The sequence below is a fragment of the Panthera leo genome, chromosome C1 (genome assembly GCF_018350215.1).
Source record: "Panthera leo isolate Ple1 chromosome C1, P.leo_Ple1_pat1.1, whole genome shotgun sequence".
Lineage (NCBI taxonomy): Eukaryota > Metazoa > Chordata > Mammalia > Carnivora > Felidae > Panthera > Panthera leo.
This window is the reverse complement of record NC_056686.1, coordinates 152,963,062-152,982,224: the sequence shown is the minus strand read 5'-3', so window position 1 is coordinate 152,982,224 and position 19,163 is coordinate 152,963,062. Positions and strand designations below refer to the sequence as shown.

The 19,163-nt window shown below is 37.0% G+C and overlaps 1 protein-coding gene across 5 annotated transcripts in view; it reads left to right on the top strand.

The window, feature by feature from the left end:
• The window catches only part of COBLL1 (cordon-bleu WH2 repeat protein like 1), a 168,396-nt gene that overhangs the window by 123,089 nt on the left and 26,144 nt on the right, over positions 1–19,163 (top strand). For all 5 annotated transcript variants that reach the window (XM_042948988.1, XM_042948986.1, XM_042948985.1 and 2 more), the window contains 2 exons: positions 1,247–1,344; positions 1,457–1,693. In XM_042948988.1, coding sequence (XP_042804922.1) covers positions 1,247–1,344; positions 1,457–1,693 — 335 coding nt within the window. The remainder of the gene's footprint in view (positions 1–1,246; positions 1,345–1,456; positions 1,694–19,163) is intronic.

Genomic DNA, 19,163 nt, shown 5'->3' with positions numbered 1-19,163 from the left:
GTTCATTCAGAAGAGGCATGAAAAAAAGTGTGACTCTTTTCCTTCATCAGTTTTTAACATAACAGACTGGTTCCTTAGCAGTACCCTAAGGTAAACAGTGAGGATGTTATTTTCTTCAGTATCATTATAAATGCATGGAATTAAATGTATGCAAAATGTTTCAATTTATTCAGTTATTCGTATGATGCCCAAGTTGTCCTGACTTTGGTCAGTAAAAACCATGTCAGATTGGTTCCTGCACCCTTTTAAAATGACCCCCTTTGACTCTGATTTCTTTCTGTCTACTGTGACTAGATATTCCAGACTAATGTTTACAATCCTTGATATCACAAAGAATCAACCATTTGTATGCAGTTTTGGTCCTCTTTTAGTGGGAAATGGTATTTAGAGACTATCTGGGCCAGGGTTCCTCAGCACTACTAGATTTGTCATTGTTTGTAGACCTTTTTAGTTGACATTAGGAAATACTTTTTGGAAAAATGGAATGTTAATATGCAATCATGAGGGTGGACATTTACCATTCTGATTAAAATGTGGTTTCTTAATTTTGGCTCTATTGACATTTGGGCCCGGATAACCCTTTGTTGTTGGGGGGCTGTCCTGTGCATTGTAGTGTGCTCAGCATCACTGGCCTCTACCCAGTAGATGCTGGTAGCACGTCCTCCTGCCCTACCTCAGTTGTGACAACTAAAATTGTCCCCAGACATTATCCAGTGTTCTTGGGGGACAGGAGTGGGGAAACTTGCCCCTTCATTGAGAACCATCAGATTAAAGAAATAATGTTTTGAAACACTTAATAAAGTACTAATGAATCATGTTTTGGAGAATACAGTATTTCATAACTGTTTAGCTCTGAGATAAAATAAAAATTCAAACTGTATGATAACAGCCTCGTATCTCATTTAATTCAAAGTGTCCATTTTACTTCTGAGATGTTGGTAATTGTGCATAGAACACAGACTCTGAGTCACAAAGAATTGAGTTTATGTCCTAGCTCTGTCATTTCTTGATTGTTGGCCCCAAGTATGTATGTTTGTTTCTCTAATCTTCAGATTGCTCTGCTCTGGAATAGGAACAATAATACTAAATTTACATGTTGCTTTGAGAATTGAATAAGCAGAGTGCATGGTTCATAGTCAATCATAATTAGTAGCTTTTATCACTTGATAAGCTTTTCAAGGGAAAACTTGGAGGTGAACATATACAACTCCATGTACAAAAGTAAGAGCCTTTTCTTCTATTTTAGAATCCTGCCAAATATCACAAAACCTAGACATTATGAAGGAGAAAGACAATAAAGGTTTTTTCAGCTTTTTTCAACGCAGTAAGAAAAAGCGGGAACAGGTAAAAGTTTTCTTATGCAATGTTTTCTCAGATTCTTCTCATCTGTTTTTTAATTGCATGTGCTTTTTATCTTGAAATTACCTATAGATTTTGCCTTTTCATTCTTTGTCAGACTGCAAGTGCTCCTGCAACTCCTCTAGTAAGTAAGCATCGCCCGGCTTTTACTAGGTCCAATACCATTTCCAAACCATACATTTCAAACACCCTGCCATCGGATGCACCCAAGAAGAGGCGGGCTCCACTGCCTCCAATGCCAGTGTCTCAGAGCGCCCCGCAGGACCTTGCTCACATCCAGGAGAGGCCAGCTTCTTGTGTAGTGAAATCCTTGAGTGTGGATGAAACAGATAAGGTGCGTAATTTTGTTTTGTTTTGTGTTTTTAGGATGGGGCAGGGGGCCATCTATTTTTCCTCTTACTTGTCCTTTTCCACCTCATCTACTAATACGGTCACTAAGTTACTAATATGTGATAAGATGAATAACATGTTATTAGTAACATTGGCCCTGGGAAGAGATTATGTACAGTTCTGTGATGCTGTAAAGAATAAATGTGTCAATTTTAAGTAGCTTTCATATTCAAGCAAATAAATCATCCATAAACTTTAAAGTCCTGACTAAGGCCCAACCAGAGGCGCTTGCTGAATGCATGTATTGGGAATGCAAATACTTATTTTTGAACTTTTTTTTTTTTTAAATAGCAACAAGACCTTTATGTGGCATTCGTGGGTTTGTAACTAGATGTATCTTCTTGACCTGACTCTGGGATTCTCTTGGGGAATTCCTGATACTTTTTTGGTAGATAGACACTTTATAGTTAAAGAAATAAAAATTAAAAAGTGTCTTTTTATAGAGAATATATTTCAGTTCTTTTCTATACTCTTTATGTTCAAATCAGTGTTCTAGGTGTGTCTTTGCTTCTGTTCACTCCCACATTTTCCTGCAACATGTGGTTTTCCTGCAAACTACTTTTCATAGCTATAAAATACGTACGTTCCTTGCTTTATTCATGTGGACTGTAAATGAAGTTTTAAGCAAAGGGGATTGAACATGAGACTGTATATTTTGTTGCTTGTAATCAGACGAACGATTTAAGTAACCTTGAGAGCAAATTTTATTTTGAGATATATGAGACACTGAGAACTTTTCCTATATCTACTTGAAGGGTTTTATTTCCCCTTGGAAGTTTAGTAAACTCAATGGTTAGGTAAATTAACACTTCCCAACGAACTAATAAACATTTCTATGCTTTCTTAACTTTAAAAATTTTAACCATAGTTTTTAATTGTAATTTATAAACTAAATGCCTTTAGAATGTAAATAGAAATCAGGGTAGAAATGAAGCAAAAAATGCTTAAATTCAGTAGCTCTTTAGAAAATCATCTATTCAGCTGTCTTCTTATTTCTATAAAGATTTTCTTATCTAATGTCTGTGGTAAAAAAAATCTCACCTTATGAATCAGGAGAATAGTTATTTTTTCAAATGATAAAATCATTTGCTACAAAGTTTTGCAAAGGAACTGCTAGGTAATTGGGTGAAGTGTTACGGAAGAGGTGATTTTTGGGTTCAGGATTAACATCTGTGTGGGTGTGCCTTAGTCAGGCAAGAGGAACCACATTCAAAGGTGTGGGAATGTGAAGGTGATGGCCTGCCCGGGCATGAACAAGAAGCAGAGATTGAAACCTGAGTGAGATAAGCAGAGGCAAAGTCAGTGTCCCCAAAGACTGCATTTTGTGGCTGGAACTCCTCTGCATTTCTTCATAGTAAGTCATTTAAAACGTAGCACTTTTAGGATTGTTTTAAAATTTTAATTATCATAGAACTATACTACAAGGGTGTAAATTATTATACTTTTGAGTAGTTACCGATGTCTGTCTTTTTCTTTGTGTAGAAATAAATCTTAGCCCCTGCTCACAAATCTTTATTCCAAATGACCTCATCCATTCTCTTCCAGTAAACTTCCTTGTGCTTGGATCCTGAAGAGGCCTACGTTGTCTTTCTAATAGTCTGCCTCTCAACATTCTAGACTGTGCTTCCAGTGGCCTCACCAAAAGCCATTTCTTTTGATTCTCACCCTCTGGTCTTTGACCAGTTGATGATCCCATGTTAAGTAATTTTTTTTTCTTTCTTTCTTTTTTTTGGTATGTTGCCTTTGGCAGACTGGACATCTTTATATAATTTTCTAATTATTTTTTCTTTTGATCTGGACATCTGGGGAGTTCTTTGATGTATTGTTCAGTATGACCCAGAATTATTTGTTTCTCCCTAGAGAAGCTGAAGAACCATTTTTTATTTATTCATTACAAAAATTCTTAACAATTATGCCGTGGTTTGGGGTGTGTGTGCGCGCGCGCGCACACACACACACACACACACACACACACACACACACACACACAAAATCATGCCTTCCTAGGCATCTCAGCATTTATTTCCTTTACTTCACCATATTTGATGTGCTAAATCACCCCGTGGTCTTGATTTTTTCTCTTTTTCTTGGTCCTGATTCTCTTTTTATATTTCACCTCTATTTCTTACCACCACTTCCTCTACCCATTTTCTAAATTTGGAGGTACCTGAATTTATGGTCTTCACCTATATTTACCATACTCTTTCAAAGAAAACGTGTTCTTTGTTGAGTTCTCAACTGCAGTGGTTTGAATAGTGTCCCCTCAAAAGATATGTCCAAGTCAAGGATCTAGAAATAAAATCATGGTGGACTTAGTCTGGGCCCAATTCCTATGACTCGTGTTCTTATAAGAGAGGAGACACATGCACAGAGACAAAAAAGGAGAAGGTCATGCGATAATGCAGACCAAGACTGTTGTTATGCTGCCATAAGCCAAGGAAAGCCAGAAGCTGGAAGAGGCAAGGAAGGATTCTCCCCTAGTACTTTCAGAGAGAGAGATGGTCCTGCCGACAGCTTGATTTCAGACTTCTGGCCTCCAGAACTGTGAAGGAATACATTTCTGTTGTGTTTAGCCCCTCAGTCGTGGTAAATTGTTACAGCAGCCCTGGGAAATGAACACATCAACTCTGTGATTCCAATCCCAGTATTTTCTTCAGTTGCAGATTGAACTCACGGTTGTTTCTTCACTCATCACTACCTGGAAATCAGCATATTGGAGATAAAGCTTGTTTTTGTTCTCCCAGATTTAAAAGCTCAGGATCATTTTTGATGTTTTGTTTAGTGAGCCCCTCATTCAGTCTCCCTTCCTTATCTTTCCTTGTCCCTTTCTTTCATTCCTTCTCCTGAAGTCATGCCTTAGAAAAATTCAGGGTGCAGGGGTGCCTGGGTGACTCAGTTGGTTAAGCATCTGACTTCGGCTCAGGTCATGATCTTATGGTTCGTGGGTTCAAGCCCCATGCTGGGCTCTGTGCTGACAACTCAGAGCCTGGAGCCTGCATCAGATTCTGTGTTTCTCTCTCTCTGCCCCTCCCCTGCTCATGCTCTGTCTCTGTCTTTTTTAAAAATAGTTAAACATTAAAAAAATTTATTGAAAAGAGAGAGAGAGAGAAAGAAGTCCAGGGTGCAGAGTAAGGAGAAGACCAGTACTTTAACATGTCTTCTTAGTTCAGAAACTTTGATAACTGGCTGTTATTTTCTAGGCACTCAAGGCCCTCTACAAACCAATCACAATTTGGGGGAGAGGACAGTTCTACTTTTGTTTCTTTTCAGTTTTGTTGGAGTATAATCGACAGAGCAAATTACAAGATAATTTAAAGTGTACATTGTGGTGAATTGAAATACATACACATTGTGAAAGAATTCCTACCATTTACTTAATTAACACATCCATCACCTCACATATTTTTTTTGATAAGAATGTTTAATTTCTATTCCCTTAATGAATTCTGATTATATCATACAGTATTAACCATAGTCACCATTATTTACATTAGATCTGTAGACCTTATTCTTCTAATAGCTGAAAGTTTGTCCCCTTTTACCAACCTCTCCTGATTTTTTTCTCAGTCAGCCTTTTTTTACTCTCTCTTTCTGTCTTTTAGATTCCCCATATAAATGATGCCATCCATTGTTTGTCTTTCTCTCTCTTGCTTATTTCACTTAATGTAATACCCTCAGGGTCCATCCGTGTTGTTGCAAATGGCAGGCTTCCTTCTTTCCCTAATACTCCATTGTATGTATGTACTGCGTATCTATTTATCCATACATGAACACTTAGGTTGTTCCCATATTATGACCATTGTGAATAATGCTGCAGTAAACATGAGACTGTAGGTATATTGTTGATACCATTTTCATTTCCTTTAGATACATATGCAGAAATGGGACTGCTGGATCATATGCTAGTTCTATTTTTAATTATTAAAAACATCCTCTGTACTGTTTTCCATAGTGGCTATACCATTTTACTTTTCCACCAAGAGTGCGCAAGGATTCCCTTTTTTCCACATCCTTGCCAGCACAAATCTCTTCTTGATGACAGCCATTTTAGGAGAGATGAGGTGATATTTCATTGTGGTTTTGAGTTGTGCTTCCCTGATTATAAGTGATGTTGAGCACCTTTTCATGTACCTGTTGGCCATTTGTATATTTTCCTCAAGAAAATGTGTATTCAGTTCCCCTTCCCATTTTCAAATTGCATTGTTTATTGTTTTTGCAAACGAGTTGCATGAGTTTTTATATATTTTGGATATTAACCCCACATCAGATATTTGGTTTACAAATATTTTTCCCATTTCCATAGGTTGCCTTTTCACTGTGTTGATGGTGTCCTTTGCTGTGCAGAAATGTAGTTTTGTTTTAAACTTTAATTCCTCATCATTTCCAGTATGCTTTCAACTCTAACCATAAGATTTGACTCATTGCTTGTGCAGAAGCCTATTTCCTATTCTTTTAGCATAGTGAGCCTGGTGTTCTCTTCTTCATTCCTATTTATCCATTCAAATTATACCTGTGGTTTCACTCATTTCATAGAGAATTTTCTAAAGATTCCAGAAGGGTGATCTTACTTTCTCTGAATTTGTCTCTCCTGTGAATTTTTATTTTTGTCTTTATTTATATATATGCGTAGGTTGTATATTTAAATGATACATATTTCTAAAGATAAAAAGGAGAATGGAGTGAAGATTCTCCTTCCTTACCCTGACCTCAGCCAAATTCTTCTGCCTGGAGGCAACCACTGATAACAGTTTCTTGTGTATCCTTCCAGACATGACCTATTCATATTCAAGCCAATATTTGTGCTACACATGATTTTTTTTTCTAGTCATACACTGCATGCACTGTGTTACACCTCACTTTTTAGTAGTGAATGATATATCTTGGAAATCCTTATTAATACATAACGGCCTTCCTCTTTTTAAAGACTGCGTAATATTCCATTGGTGGCCATAACACAATATAGGGTAAGTGCCCCATCTTCTGAAGATAAACGTTAGTGTTATTTTATTGTTTAAAGTTTATAGCATTGTTAGTTTTTCCCTTTTCCTCTTCACAACAGAAGGGCAAGAATTGTGTTCCCCAGCAAAATATTGTAACATAATAGGTGTTTTAAGAGAATTAATAAGTAACCTTTAATTTGAACTTTCATACAGCCAAGTGTATATACAATGAGAATTACTGTCACACAGACTATCACAAAATTTTAGTATTTCATGTATACATATGGTAAATTTTCAAAAGTACTTGGATAATTTAAAAATTTCTTAAATTTACTTTTAGAGTAATTGGCCCAGTAATTCCTGGTTTCTGAACCTTGTACAGAAAAGCTGGAATTTTGGCAAGGTTGTATTGAAAGCTTAAGGACCGAGAACAAAAATTCAGTGTACGTTACATTGGGCATAAAAATAAATTGACCCCAAATTGAAATTGTATAGCCAGATGCAAATATTCGGGCAATTTAACATTTTGCTTATTTTACTGCTTATTTTAAGTTACTTTTTAGAGTTTATTTATTTATTTTTGAGAGAGAAAGATGCAGAGAGAGAGAGTGTGTGCACACACGGAGGTAGGGGCAGAGGGAGAGAGAGAGAGAGAGGGAGAGAGAGAGAGAGAGAGAGAGAGAGAGAGAGAGAGAGAATCCCAAGCAGGCTCCATGCTGTCGGCGAAGAGCCAGACGCGGGGCTCAAACTCATGAACTGTGAGATCATGACCTGAGCTGCAATCAGGAGTCAGATGCTTAACTGACAGCCACCCACATGCCCTTTTACTGCTAATTTTAAATTTAAAATAAAAAAGTCATATTACTACAGACATTTTATATCTATTTTAATTTAGTTTTAAATTTGAAACTTTAAAAAGGCATTGTTTTTGATGACTGAAAGTAATAGGCTGGGAAAAAAATACCTGGAAAAAATTATTTTCCTTTTTTTTTTTAATATAATTTATTCTCAAACTGGCTTCCATATAACACCCACCGTTCATCCCAACAAGTGCCCTCCTCAATGCCCATCACCCATTTTCCCCTCTCCCCAACCCCCCATCAACCCTCAGTTCTCAGTTTTTAAGAGTCTTTTATGGTTTGCCTCCCTCCCTCTCTGTTTGTAACTATTTTTTCCCCTTCCCTTCCCTCATGGTCTTCTGTTAAGTTTCTCAAGATCCACATATGAGTGAAAACATGTGATATCTTTCTCTGACTGACTTATTTCACTTAGCTTAATTCCCTCCAGTTCCATCCACGTTGCTGCAAATGGCAGGATTTCATTCTTTCTCCTTGCCAAGTAGTATTCCATTGTATACATAAACCACATCTTCTTTATCCATTCATCAGTTGATGGACTTTTAGGCTCTTTCCGTAATTTGGCTATTGTTGAAAGCACTGCTATAAACATTGGGGTACATGTGCCCCAGTGCATCAGCACTCCTGTATCCCTTGGGTAAATTCCTAGTAGTGCTATTGCTGGGTCATAGGGTAGATCTATTTTTGATTTTTTGAGGAACCTCCACACTGTTTTCCAGAGTGGCTGCACCAGTTTGCATTCCCACCAACAGTGCAAGAGGGTTCCCGTTTCTCCACATCCTTGCCAGCATCTATAGTTTCCTGATCTGTTCATTTTAGCCACTCTGACCGGTGTGAGGTGGTATCTCAGTGTGGCTTTGATTTGTACTGGAAAAAATTATTTTCAAATCCCTGAAGAATTTTGGATATATTCTTATCCTGTAATTTTTATTGTTCAGGAATCAGAATAGACCACAAGGGTGCGCTGTTTAACAGACCTATAACGTTTTCATTTTTACACATTTTTTCCCCCAAAGCATCCTTTAATAAAGTAGAAAGAAATTATTGGAAATAGTTACCTTCTATTAGAAATAGCAAATACATACTTTTGTGAAGTGCAAGCAAATAGAACTAGAGGTAAATAACAATAATACATGCCAAAGTGATTTGTAATTAACTGTTTTATTCATTTTGAGCTTTCACTTCATGTTAGCCTTATTTTAAGTAGTCGATCTTATGTTTGCCTTAGGTTTATGGATAAGTCAGTCTACTTGTAGCTTGGAAAAAAATTTTCCCCTCACATCTATTTCATGCTTTTTGGCTGTCAGCATTTAATAATTTGTCTCATTTCTCTAAAGCATTTCTCAATACTGGCAAATTAAAGTATTGGATAGTGATTTTGGAGCTTAAACTGAAACTCTTCACATAAAAGGCTGTTGATTTTCTAAGCTAATTTTGGCAACTGATTGTGCAGTTTACAAAGAGGATTCAATGAAGATCCAAGTTAGTAAAATAGTTTATCCTAACCTATTTCTTGGAACATTTTTGCAACTACAATTAGTTTATCCACATAAAGAATGTATCTTAAAGAAGAGATAGTTTACTGTCATTGCTACAGTGTGTTTTTTCATGTCCCTAAATTTCTTTGTACTCTTTTTCATTTCAAACCTTGTGTCATTTCCCTTATAAAAGGTGAACATACTGTCTTCTATGGAAGTGTTCATTTGCAGAGGAAAACTACCCAATTAGAAATTTTTGAGCAGTTTTTCTCAGATCTTTTCGGATATTTTGTGAATAAAGATTTGAAAGGCTATTTTTGCAACAACGTACGTAATGGTAGTCTCCTGCTGTCGTTTACCTAAACCGTATCTCACGTATTACTGTATAAATGTGTATGGTTATTTACAATAAGATAACATGTATATAGTTATTTATATAGATTGTCATTTATTTCACACATGACAAAAGTTAGAAATGCAATGACATTTACTTAAATTGAAAATGACTTACAATTCTGAGATTGAAAGTAAGTTCAAGGGTGTCTGGGTGGCTCAGTTAAGCATCTGACTCTTGATTTCAGCTCAGGTCATGACCTCACAGTTCATGAGTTTGAGCCCCGCATCAGGCTCTGTGCTGGCAGCATGGAGCCTGCTTAGGATTCTCTGTCCCCCTCTCTCTCTGTCCTTTTCCCTCTCACACTCTCAGTCTCTCTCAAAATAAATAAATAAACTTTAAATTTAAAACGTTCAGAAATCCAGTGTCTGCACCATGTTCTCTGACCAAGTTTCTGTGGAAAGCACACTTAATAAAATCTGTTGGCCAAAGGATGTCTTAATATTATTGACAAATTAGCCATTTAAAGAGTATTTTACATTTAAAGAAGGGAAAGAAGAGTTGGACACCATTTGTGGACAGTCTTGGCCCACAGAAGCCACAGAAACTTTTGGAGAATTCTTTAATTTTGCACATTTGGTATGGTTTTATAACCCTTTGGAGTTAATGTGGACACTACAGTAAAGCAGCTTTTCCCAGGCTACCAGAATGGCACCTCATTTTCGTTAGGATATTGGCTTTTGGCTGGAAGCACAATAAAGAATTATCTTGATTGAACTGTTCATTTGGTCCCATTTTGCATTCTGGTGCAGACAAACACTCAGATATTGAGAAATGGAAATACTTTGTCATCCAGTATTATGCAACTGAAATTTAATACTGAGAGTGTTCATTTTTTAACAGATGATTTGTTTTTAAGAAATGCTTGCCATTCATCTTCTGGTCAATTTTGCCTCTTAATATTTATCATGGTTTATAAGTAGGTAAGATGATAGATTATCATATGTTTATAAAATGTGCAAGTACATATTCGGTCTTAGTGTCACTAAATGAGGCTTTTTGTTGTTTTTTTTTTTAACGTTTATTTATTTTTGAGAGAGAGACAGAGACAGCACGAGTGGGAGGGAACAGAGAGAGAGGGAGACACAGAATCCGAAGCAGGACTCAGGCTCCGAGCCTTCAGCACAGAGCCCGATGCAGGGCTCGAACTCACAAACAGTGAGATCATGACCTGAGCCAAAGTCGGACGCTCAACTGACTGAGCCACCCAGAAGTCCCTTTGCTCAATGAGTTTTAATCCTAGTTGTTTTATGCTGAGTCATTAAGGTTGTTGTAACAGAGCATGTCCTTATAATCTTTAAGAAATACATCTTTGTGTTATTTTGTCCAGGTTATCATGCAACATTTGATTTTCCCCGCCACTTTCCACTTGTATTTATTATATAGAAAAAGAACCACACACACACAGTTCTACAATTGCTTAGGAACAGTGGTTGCCATGGCATTTTTAGTTTGATATACAGGATACAGCTGTCTGTATTTCCAAAAATATGACTTGTTTCATTCAGTAGAGAAATGCACCAGTGGGATATAATTGAATATAATGTTTCCCCTTCTAAGGCTTTCCCATATATAAATATACTTTGCCCTGGTAGTTTTAATCAGATTTTCAAAGGGTCGTAATCACAATAGCAAAATTAGTGACTAATGCTTATGTAGCACTTACTAATGTTTCAGACAAGGTACCAAAACACATTACTCACTTAATGCTCTCGAAAATCCTCTGAGCCATTACTTTTTAAGTTTCTACAAGCTTTACCTCTGACCCAAATGTAAATAACTGTGCTCATGATAAAGTTGTTAAAATTTAAAGAATAATACTATTCAAAGAACAATAGGTCATTTATGGAATCAGTGTGACTTTCTCTGTCTTATCTATTAGTACACAAAAGTTGTGCCCCTCTGAAGTGCATACCGAATTAATAAAATATTTAAAATAATCAGCGTCAGGAATCTTCTTTACAAGTTCTTGTTGTATACAGCTCACTTGGACTTTCTACCACTATGGTATTTGTGACCTTATGGGGAAGAAAATGCCTTTCTCTGTACCAGAGACCAGAGCAGAGAGAAGGCGGCCTCTTTTCTTGGAGCCATTGGTGGTAAAACAGCAGAGACCCTTGGATAATGCCTGCCATACAGTCATGGCTCCCTTTCTGGGATGAAGTGAGTTGATCCCAGTTTGTTCCCCTGATTACTGCTTTACCTTGGTGGGGGCCCTAAACTCAGTTAATCTATACGTGTTTACTACTCTCCTACCCTGCCCCTGCACTCCCTTCTTTGTTCTCATCACTGACCATGGAGAACCTTGATTATCACCATCCTCTGTCCTTTTAACTTTATCCTGAGGTCTGATTTCTCCTGATTCATCTTCTCTTTTTTCATCTGAGATGTATTACTGAGTTAGGCCCTTCTCTTTGGGCATTTAAGAAATGTCATTAGGAAGGGATTACCGCTAATAAGGTTTGGTTATATGATATCTCAAAGTATTATAGGGTTAATGAAATGAAAGCACAGGTTGCCTCAGGGAGAGAAATTTAAAAACCTTGCAAGGGTATAACCCAGGTTGTAAAGTGTGTGTGTGTGTGTGTGTGTGTGTGTGTGTGTGTGTGTTCTGATCTCATTGGAGAAGGGCTAGAAAGGAAATCTTTTGTGGCAGCAGAAGCCCCAGTCTGTTTTGACAGATAGTCTTGGATCTACCAGTAGGTCTTTTATATTCTTCTTTGTTGTCATTTTTCTCATTGTCTTCTTTGTCGTCTACCTTGAAGAACAAGCCATTGAACTTTGTGGCTTGGGCTATTCCTCTGTACAATAAGATTTTGTGACTAAATTTACAAAAGTCTCTTCCAACTCCAGTATAATCAAATTATTGTTTTGTTGTCTTTCAAAATTGGCCTTTAACAGATGAAAGTGCTTTGTTATGTGGATTTTTGGTTTGATTAGTGTTAACCATATAGCGATGCCTAGTCCTAGTATTTCTTCTCTGAGGATTTTTGAAACACTGAAGTACAATAACAAAATAAAACGTTGATTAACTGACATCTTTCTCCCTGAACTCCTGACTATAATACAAAGTCGACCCAAGTGCTTTGGGCATCAATAAAAAGAGGTAGAGGACACAGTTTTAGGAAGATATGCTCAGGTTAATGCATTCGTAAACCAGAGGAGACAGATGTTATCATTGAATAATGCTGAGTTTAAATCTAGACCATTTTGAGAGAAATCCACTGGCAAGTTTGGCCACTCAGAATCCTCTCAAGGGATTGTAATTCTAGTAACCAAACAAGATACAAGTTACAAGTGGTCATGGTATTTAGACACCTCTAGGTGGAATCCAGCTCTAATCTCATTACTTGCTGTCATCGAATTTATTTCAGCAAATTGATGGGAACACCCTAAAAATTGGCAGAATAGATGACTGCTTACAAGGTGTGGATTTAAGAGCTCTAGGCCCTGACACTGCTGCCCTATTTCTCCTTACCCTAAATACAGTAGTCAGGTACCTGCTACATCACCTCTATTTCTTATACCCTTCGCTGATAGGATTTTTCTTAATCCAAGAAAACAGCCTAAACAGGCTAAGGCTTTCAGTGCTATCATGATTCGTGGGTTCCAGCCCCACATGGCTCTGCACTGAAGAGTGTGGAGCATGCTTGGGATTCTCTAACTCGCTTTCTCTCTCTGCCCCTCCTCTGCCCACTCTCTCTTTCAAAAATAAATAAACTTAAAAAAACCTAACACATTTAATAAAACTTCATAAAGAAGGAAATAAACTGGCATATATGCCTTCCAATACAAGTCAAAAAATGTATGCCAGTGTATAAAGGCATAAAGGTATGTGTAAAAGGTTGGACACCAAAATTTCTATGACATGACTTACATTTGTTGGGATTTACAGTACTTTTTCTTTTCTTCCCCCCATCAATGAATGCATTGTTTGCGTCTTTTGAGATTGTGCTAATTTTATGATCAAATCAATAGTAATACTGAATTCATTGTGATTACAAACAATTTCCCTTTACAGCTTTGCTTATTTTGCAAATTCATTTTGATACCTCATACTTCTGTATTACATATATTATATTATAATTATGCATTTGGAAGTTTAAGAAAACTGACCTATTATCTAAGTTGTAAAATTATTTTAGAAAAAGTTCTTCCATCAAGAGTTAAGAGTTCAAGATTGACCTTCAGTTAGTTACGTAGAAGTTCAGTCATTGAGATATAATTCATAGTAAATCAAATTGTATGTCATAGCATTTGTAGAGAATGTCCAGGTTGGAGAAGGATAATGTGAATTTGTCTCTTTAGAAGGAGGAAAATAAGAGTTTTAAGACAGTTTCAAGGGATGGCTTAGGTTTTCTCCTCTAACCCTTCCCTCCCTACATGTGGAAATCATAAACAAATAAAAACCCAACAGCTTCTAATAGAAACATTTAACAATGTCCTTGAAGTTGGGCCACTGTATTTCCATCCTTTGATTCAAATTTTGTCTCATTTTTCTATTTGTACTCTTTCTTTTAAGTCTTTTATACAAAACATATTGATTTCTATGATCCACATCTTAAAATTCAGCTGTGATTAGAAAGTGATCTAATCACTCGTGCTGAGCTAGTCCTCAGTAAATCTACTGAATGCCTTTCAATTCTATTTTCTTCAGCTAAATTTAGTTGCATTTTGAACCAGTAAATCCTGATCTGGGTGTGAATTCTGAGGGATTAAGTATCTGGCATAGTTTTCAGCTTGACCTTGCCACTTTTGCTAGTGTGCTCTGTTTCTCTGTGCAGTATTTTCCTTTTCACAGGCTGTAAAATTCAGTGATGTGCATTCCTGCCAGGGATGTAGTTTTCCCTAATGGCAAGCAGACTTAGGGACTCTAACTAAAGTAAATAATTGAACATCTCTAATTATTAACCAAAGCGTTTTCCCCTAGTAAGTAGAAACATCTCTGTGTTCTTGTTTTGTAAACTCTTTGGATTTAAATATAGTTTAATCTCAACCTCTTTTAAAAAATTTCAGTCCTAATTTGACAAAAGAGAATGCATCTTGGTGCTGAAAGCTAATGACCATTCTAAACAATTCTTCAACTTTAATTCTTTACATTAAATTTATGAAATATTCAAATTTATGTATTATTATATATATTCACAATACCCATCACCAAGAATTAATAAGTTGGTGTTAAGTATGGAGCTTTTATTAAATTCCTTTAAGGTAGGATAGAGTTGCCTGAGGTGACTTAGAGGAGGAATTTTTACACACAACGAATTAAACACAATGGATTTGGCTTACGCAGTGGACTAACCCCAAGTTCCTGAATGCTGGGGCTCTTGGTGTTTTAAGGTTGATTATAATGCAGACAGACTAATAGGACTCTTCACCACCACGGACACTGCAGACAAAATACAAAAATCTTAGAATAAGTACCTCCTTTTATCCATGCTTTTCACTCCAACTCTACATTACAACTATTGTTTGCTTATTTTATTTACAGATCACATTCACATACTTTAAAATAGATAAGCTGCATGTAATATTAGCTAATATTTACAGAGCAGGTACTGTATACTAAGCACTATCCTAAGTTTTCACACATGTCACTTCACTTAAGCATCCAGCCCCTTCTGAAGTGTAGGTGCTGTTACTTTTCCCACTTTATAGATGAGGAGACTGAAGGTTGCAGAGACACTAGATGGCCATGCTCCCCGGTTGAAGTCCTGACATGGTCTCCAAAGCTCATTTGTTTCGTAACACACTAGGCTGCCTTCCAACTTGCAAACCCTCTGGAAGCCTCTCTCCAGTTAGACACAAACTCACACTTAAAAATACCAGGTAGCTCAAGCCTAATTAATGCAAGGGTAGAAGAGATAGGAGACTATTAGGCGCATACTCCTGAAGGTCACAGGAAAACTGGGGCTTAAGAACACTGCTGGTTAGACACTGATGGCCTTCCTCACCTTTTTTCCTTCTTTTTTTGTTTTTAAAGCATTTTATTATTTTTATTTATTTTTAATGTTTCAAGTTTTTATTTAAATTCTGGGTAGTTAACGTATAGAGTAATACTAGTTTCAGCAGTAGAATTTAGTGATTCATCACTTAACATATAACACCCAGTGCTCATCACAAGTGCCCTCCTTAATGCTCATCGCCAATTTAACCCATCCCCCCACCCACTTCCCCTCCAGCAACCCTTAGTTCTCCTTATTTGAGAGTCTCTTTTATGGTTTGCCTCTCTGTCTCTCTCTCTCTCTGTCTTTCTTCCCCTATGTTCATCTGTTTTGTTTCTTAAATTGCACACAGGAGTGAAATCATATGGTATCTGCCTTCGCTGATTGATTTCACTTAGCATAATAGACTAGCTCCATCCACATTGTTGCAAATGGCAAGATTTCATTCTTTTTGATGGCTGATTAATATTCGTGTGTGTGTGTGTACATATATATACCACATCTTCTTTATCTATTGGTCGGTCAATGGACATTTGGGCTCTTCACATAATTTGGCTATTGTTGATAATGCTGCTGTAAACATCAGGGTGCATGTGTCCCTTTGAATCAGTATTTTGGTATCCTTTGAGTAAATACTTAGTAGTGCAACTGCTGGGTTGTAGGGTAGTTGTATTTTTAACTTTTTGAGGAACCTCCACACTATTTTCCAGAGTGGCTGCACCAGTTTGCATTCCCACCAACAGTGTGAGAAAGTTCCCCTTTCTCCATATCCTTGCCAACACCTGTGTGTTGTTAATTTTAGCCATTCTGACAGGCCTAAGATGGTATATCATTGTAGTTTTGATTTGTATTTCCCTGATGGTGAGTGATATTGAGCATCTTTTCAAGTGTTTGTTAGCCATCTGGATGTCTTCTTTGGAAAAATGTCTATTCATGTCTTCTGCCCATTTCTTACCTGGATTATCTATTTTTTGGGTGTTGACATTTATAAGTTCTTTATAGATTTTGGCTACTAACCCTTTATCAGACATGTCATTTGCAAATATCTTGTCCCATTTCGAAGGTTGCCTTTTAATTTTGTTGATGGTTTCCTTTGCTGTGCAGAAGCTTTTTATCTTGATGGGCTCCTAGTAGTTCGTTTTTGCTTTTGTTTCCCTAGCATTTTATATGGGAATTCATGATGTGTTTATGTAAGCCCCTGTGATGGGTTAGTGAGCCTGCTTTCTACCAGGAGTCATTCTTGGGTTAGGAGCCTCTCTACTCTTATGTGCCAGCTACGTATATTCTGCCCACATCCCTCAGTACACACCACTTTTCTTGGTTTTTAGGAACACCTAGGTCTTTTCACTTAAATGCCCCTTCTTTTCTTGCATGCTTTTAGCCAAGAGAGGATGTTTACAATAAATACAGAACATCCGGGGCGCCTGGGTGGCTCAGTCGGTTAAGCGTCCGACTTCAGCTCAGGTCACGATCTCGCGGTCCGCGAGTTCGAGCCCCGCGTCGGGCTCTGGGCTGATGGCTCAGAGCCTGGAGCCTGCTTCCGGTTCTGTGTCTCCCTCTCTCTCTGCCCCTCCCCCGTTCATGCTCTGTCTCTCTCTGTCTCAAAAATAAATAAACGTTAAAAAAAATTTTAAAAAAATAAAAAAAAAAATAAATACAGAACATCCTTTCAAGGCCCGAGGTTTCTCGAACATTTTGGTCTTATTAGTGATATTTTATTTAACACAAAATAACTGCAAGTTTGATTTTTATTACCTTACCCTTCCTTCTTAGATGATTGAAATTATTTTCTAACAGTCTTAAAAAAAGGGGTGGGGGAAGCTCTTGCCTCTCTGTCTTAAAAGACAAGAAATATATGTTAAGCTATTTCCTTGAACACTAACGCTAATATTATTGTACCTCAGGACAAACTTATATTTCTGTCATTAATCTGTTGCTAATTATCTAAACTCACTATTCTTATTCCTTGAAAACTCCTGCCTTTGGGCCATCCTACATAATTTGTTAAATTTATATTTATGTCATAAACTTAATAAGTTTTAAGCATTAATTATAGTAAAGAACTATAGTAAAGAATCTATATGACAGAATTGGTTATGACAGGTCACGTATGTCTACCTGGTACCACTCAGTGACAATCATGCTGTCTTTCTTAATGTCTTCCTTCTTAGTCTTTGATCCAATTGTAGCTCTAAAAATGTATGTTCTCTTATGTTCATGTTACACTTGCAAAATAGGGTAAAGGGAGTTAAGTTCTATAGGGTAAAATTACAAAATATGTGCTCTTTTAAAATATTCATGGCTTTGCTCTTCTTTTCCCTTAATTGTCTTTATAAATACTATCAAATTTTTTTTGGTGTTTGTAAAACTAAAATCTGTATATTTGGCAACTTTAAATTCTTGGTCCATAGAAATATATCCTGTTCAAAACAAGTTACCTTATTTTTAGACCTTTAGGGACATAAATGAAATATATGCATCTATTTTTATTTTATCTTTGAGTAATGGACAGGTTCCTATAAATTTGTGTATATAAATTCTTCCCTTTCTAATTTCTATACTGTCTACTTTATTATGAGCAAAATTTAAGAGCTCTAACTCCTAAATGGATACTATTATCTGAGAAATTCATGACTAATTCAAGTCGTGACTGCTTTTATCAGGTAATAAGAAAGACCAATAAATGACAGTGATCGGGAATCTGGCCTGAAGGGGAACACGGGTTTATATTCTAGACCTCATGAAAGCAATCTGTCAAAGCATGGGAAATAAGTTTTCAGCATGGAAGTAGGAGGAAAATCAAATGCTGCCCCAACTCTGTGCGCTCAGCAATTACGTATTTATCACTTACTGTGTTCTTGCTGGTAAACTCGCTCTGTGAAAGTAAGAAGGCATGCCTTAATAGGGCTTTACATAAGTAAATTCATCCAAGAAATAAAATAACATGTTCTCTACTGCTTTTGATTTTTACAGCATTATTTTGAAAAGTGAAGTGCTTCATTGTTCTAGGAGAATTTTTGGCCTTTTTCCTAAAAGACCCCCCAATTTGTTAATTTTATTATAAGATAGCAAATGAAAGTTTCTGAACACAGAGATATATCTTTAATCAATAAGAAGAAAATTTTATATTCTACTCAAAATGATATTTAAATCCTGCTCATCCAGCTGTATTGTATAATCCATTTCTTTCTCAGCTCTTGATTGCCAAGGATCCTTCTCCCGATTCTTTCAAAAATCCAAATTGCACTTGAGGATCTGACCCCACATCTACTGTGGAGGGGGTAGGGGATGAGGGTTGGCCCTGAGACTTAATCAGAATTGGCTTTATTGACTGGATTAATCTGGGTTTGGGTGGCAGGCTTTAACTCTTTCCTTGCTGGATTGTGGAGAGGTCTGAAAAGTTCTGGAGGAAGGACCGGGGTATGGAGGGGAGAGGAGGTTGGTGGCTACTGCTGGTATGGAGGAAGTTTAATGGTTTGACTACAGTCAGGTCAGCCAGGTGCCACCCTGTCCACTCCCTTGCTAAGAGGTGTTAACCTCAGAGGTGTGTTCCTTCAAGTGCCTGCCACTGTAGACCTAACTGTGCTCTGTCCCTGTGAGATGACCTGCCCTCCTTTTTAGTACCTAGCACAACTGACAGTGATGACAACTGACTCAAACGTCTCTTTTTCCTTTCTTCTCTGACAGGCATATTATGAAATTACAAAATAGTAAAATTTGCTACATTTTTCTTGGTGTGTCACAAGGCATAAAGATGAAAGACATCTAATGCACTCGTTCCCTTCTGTTAGGTGTACTTG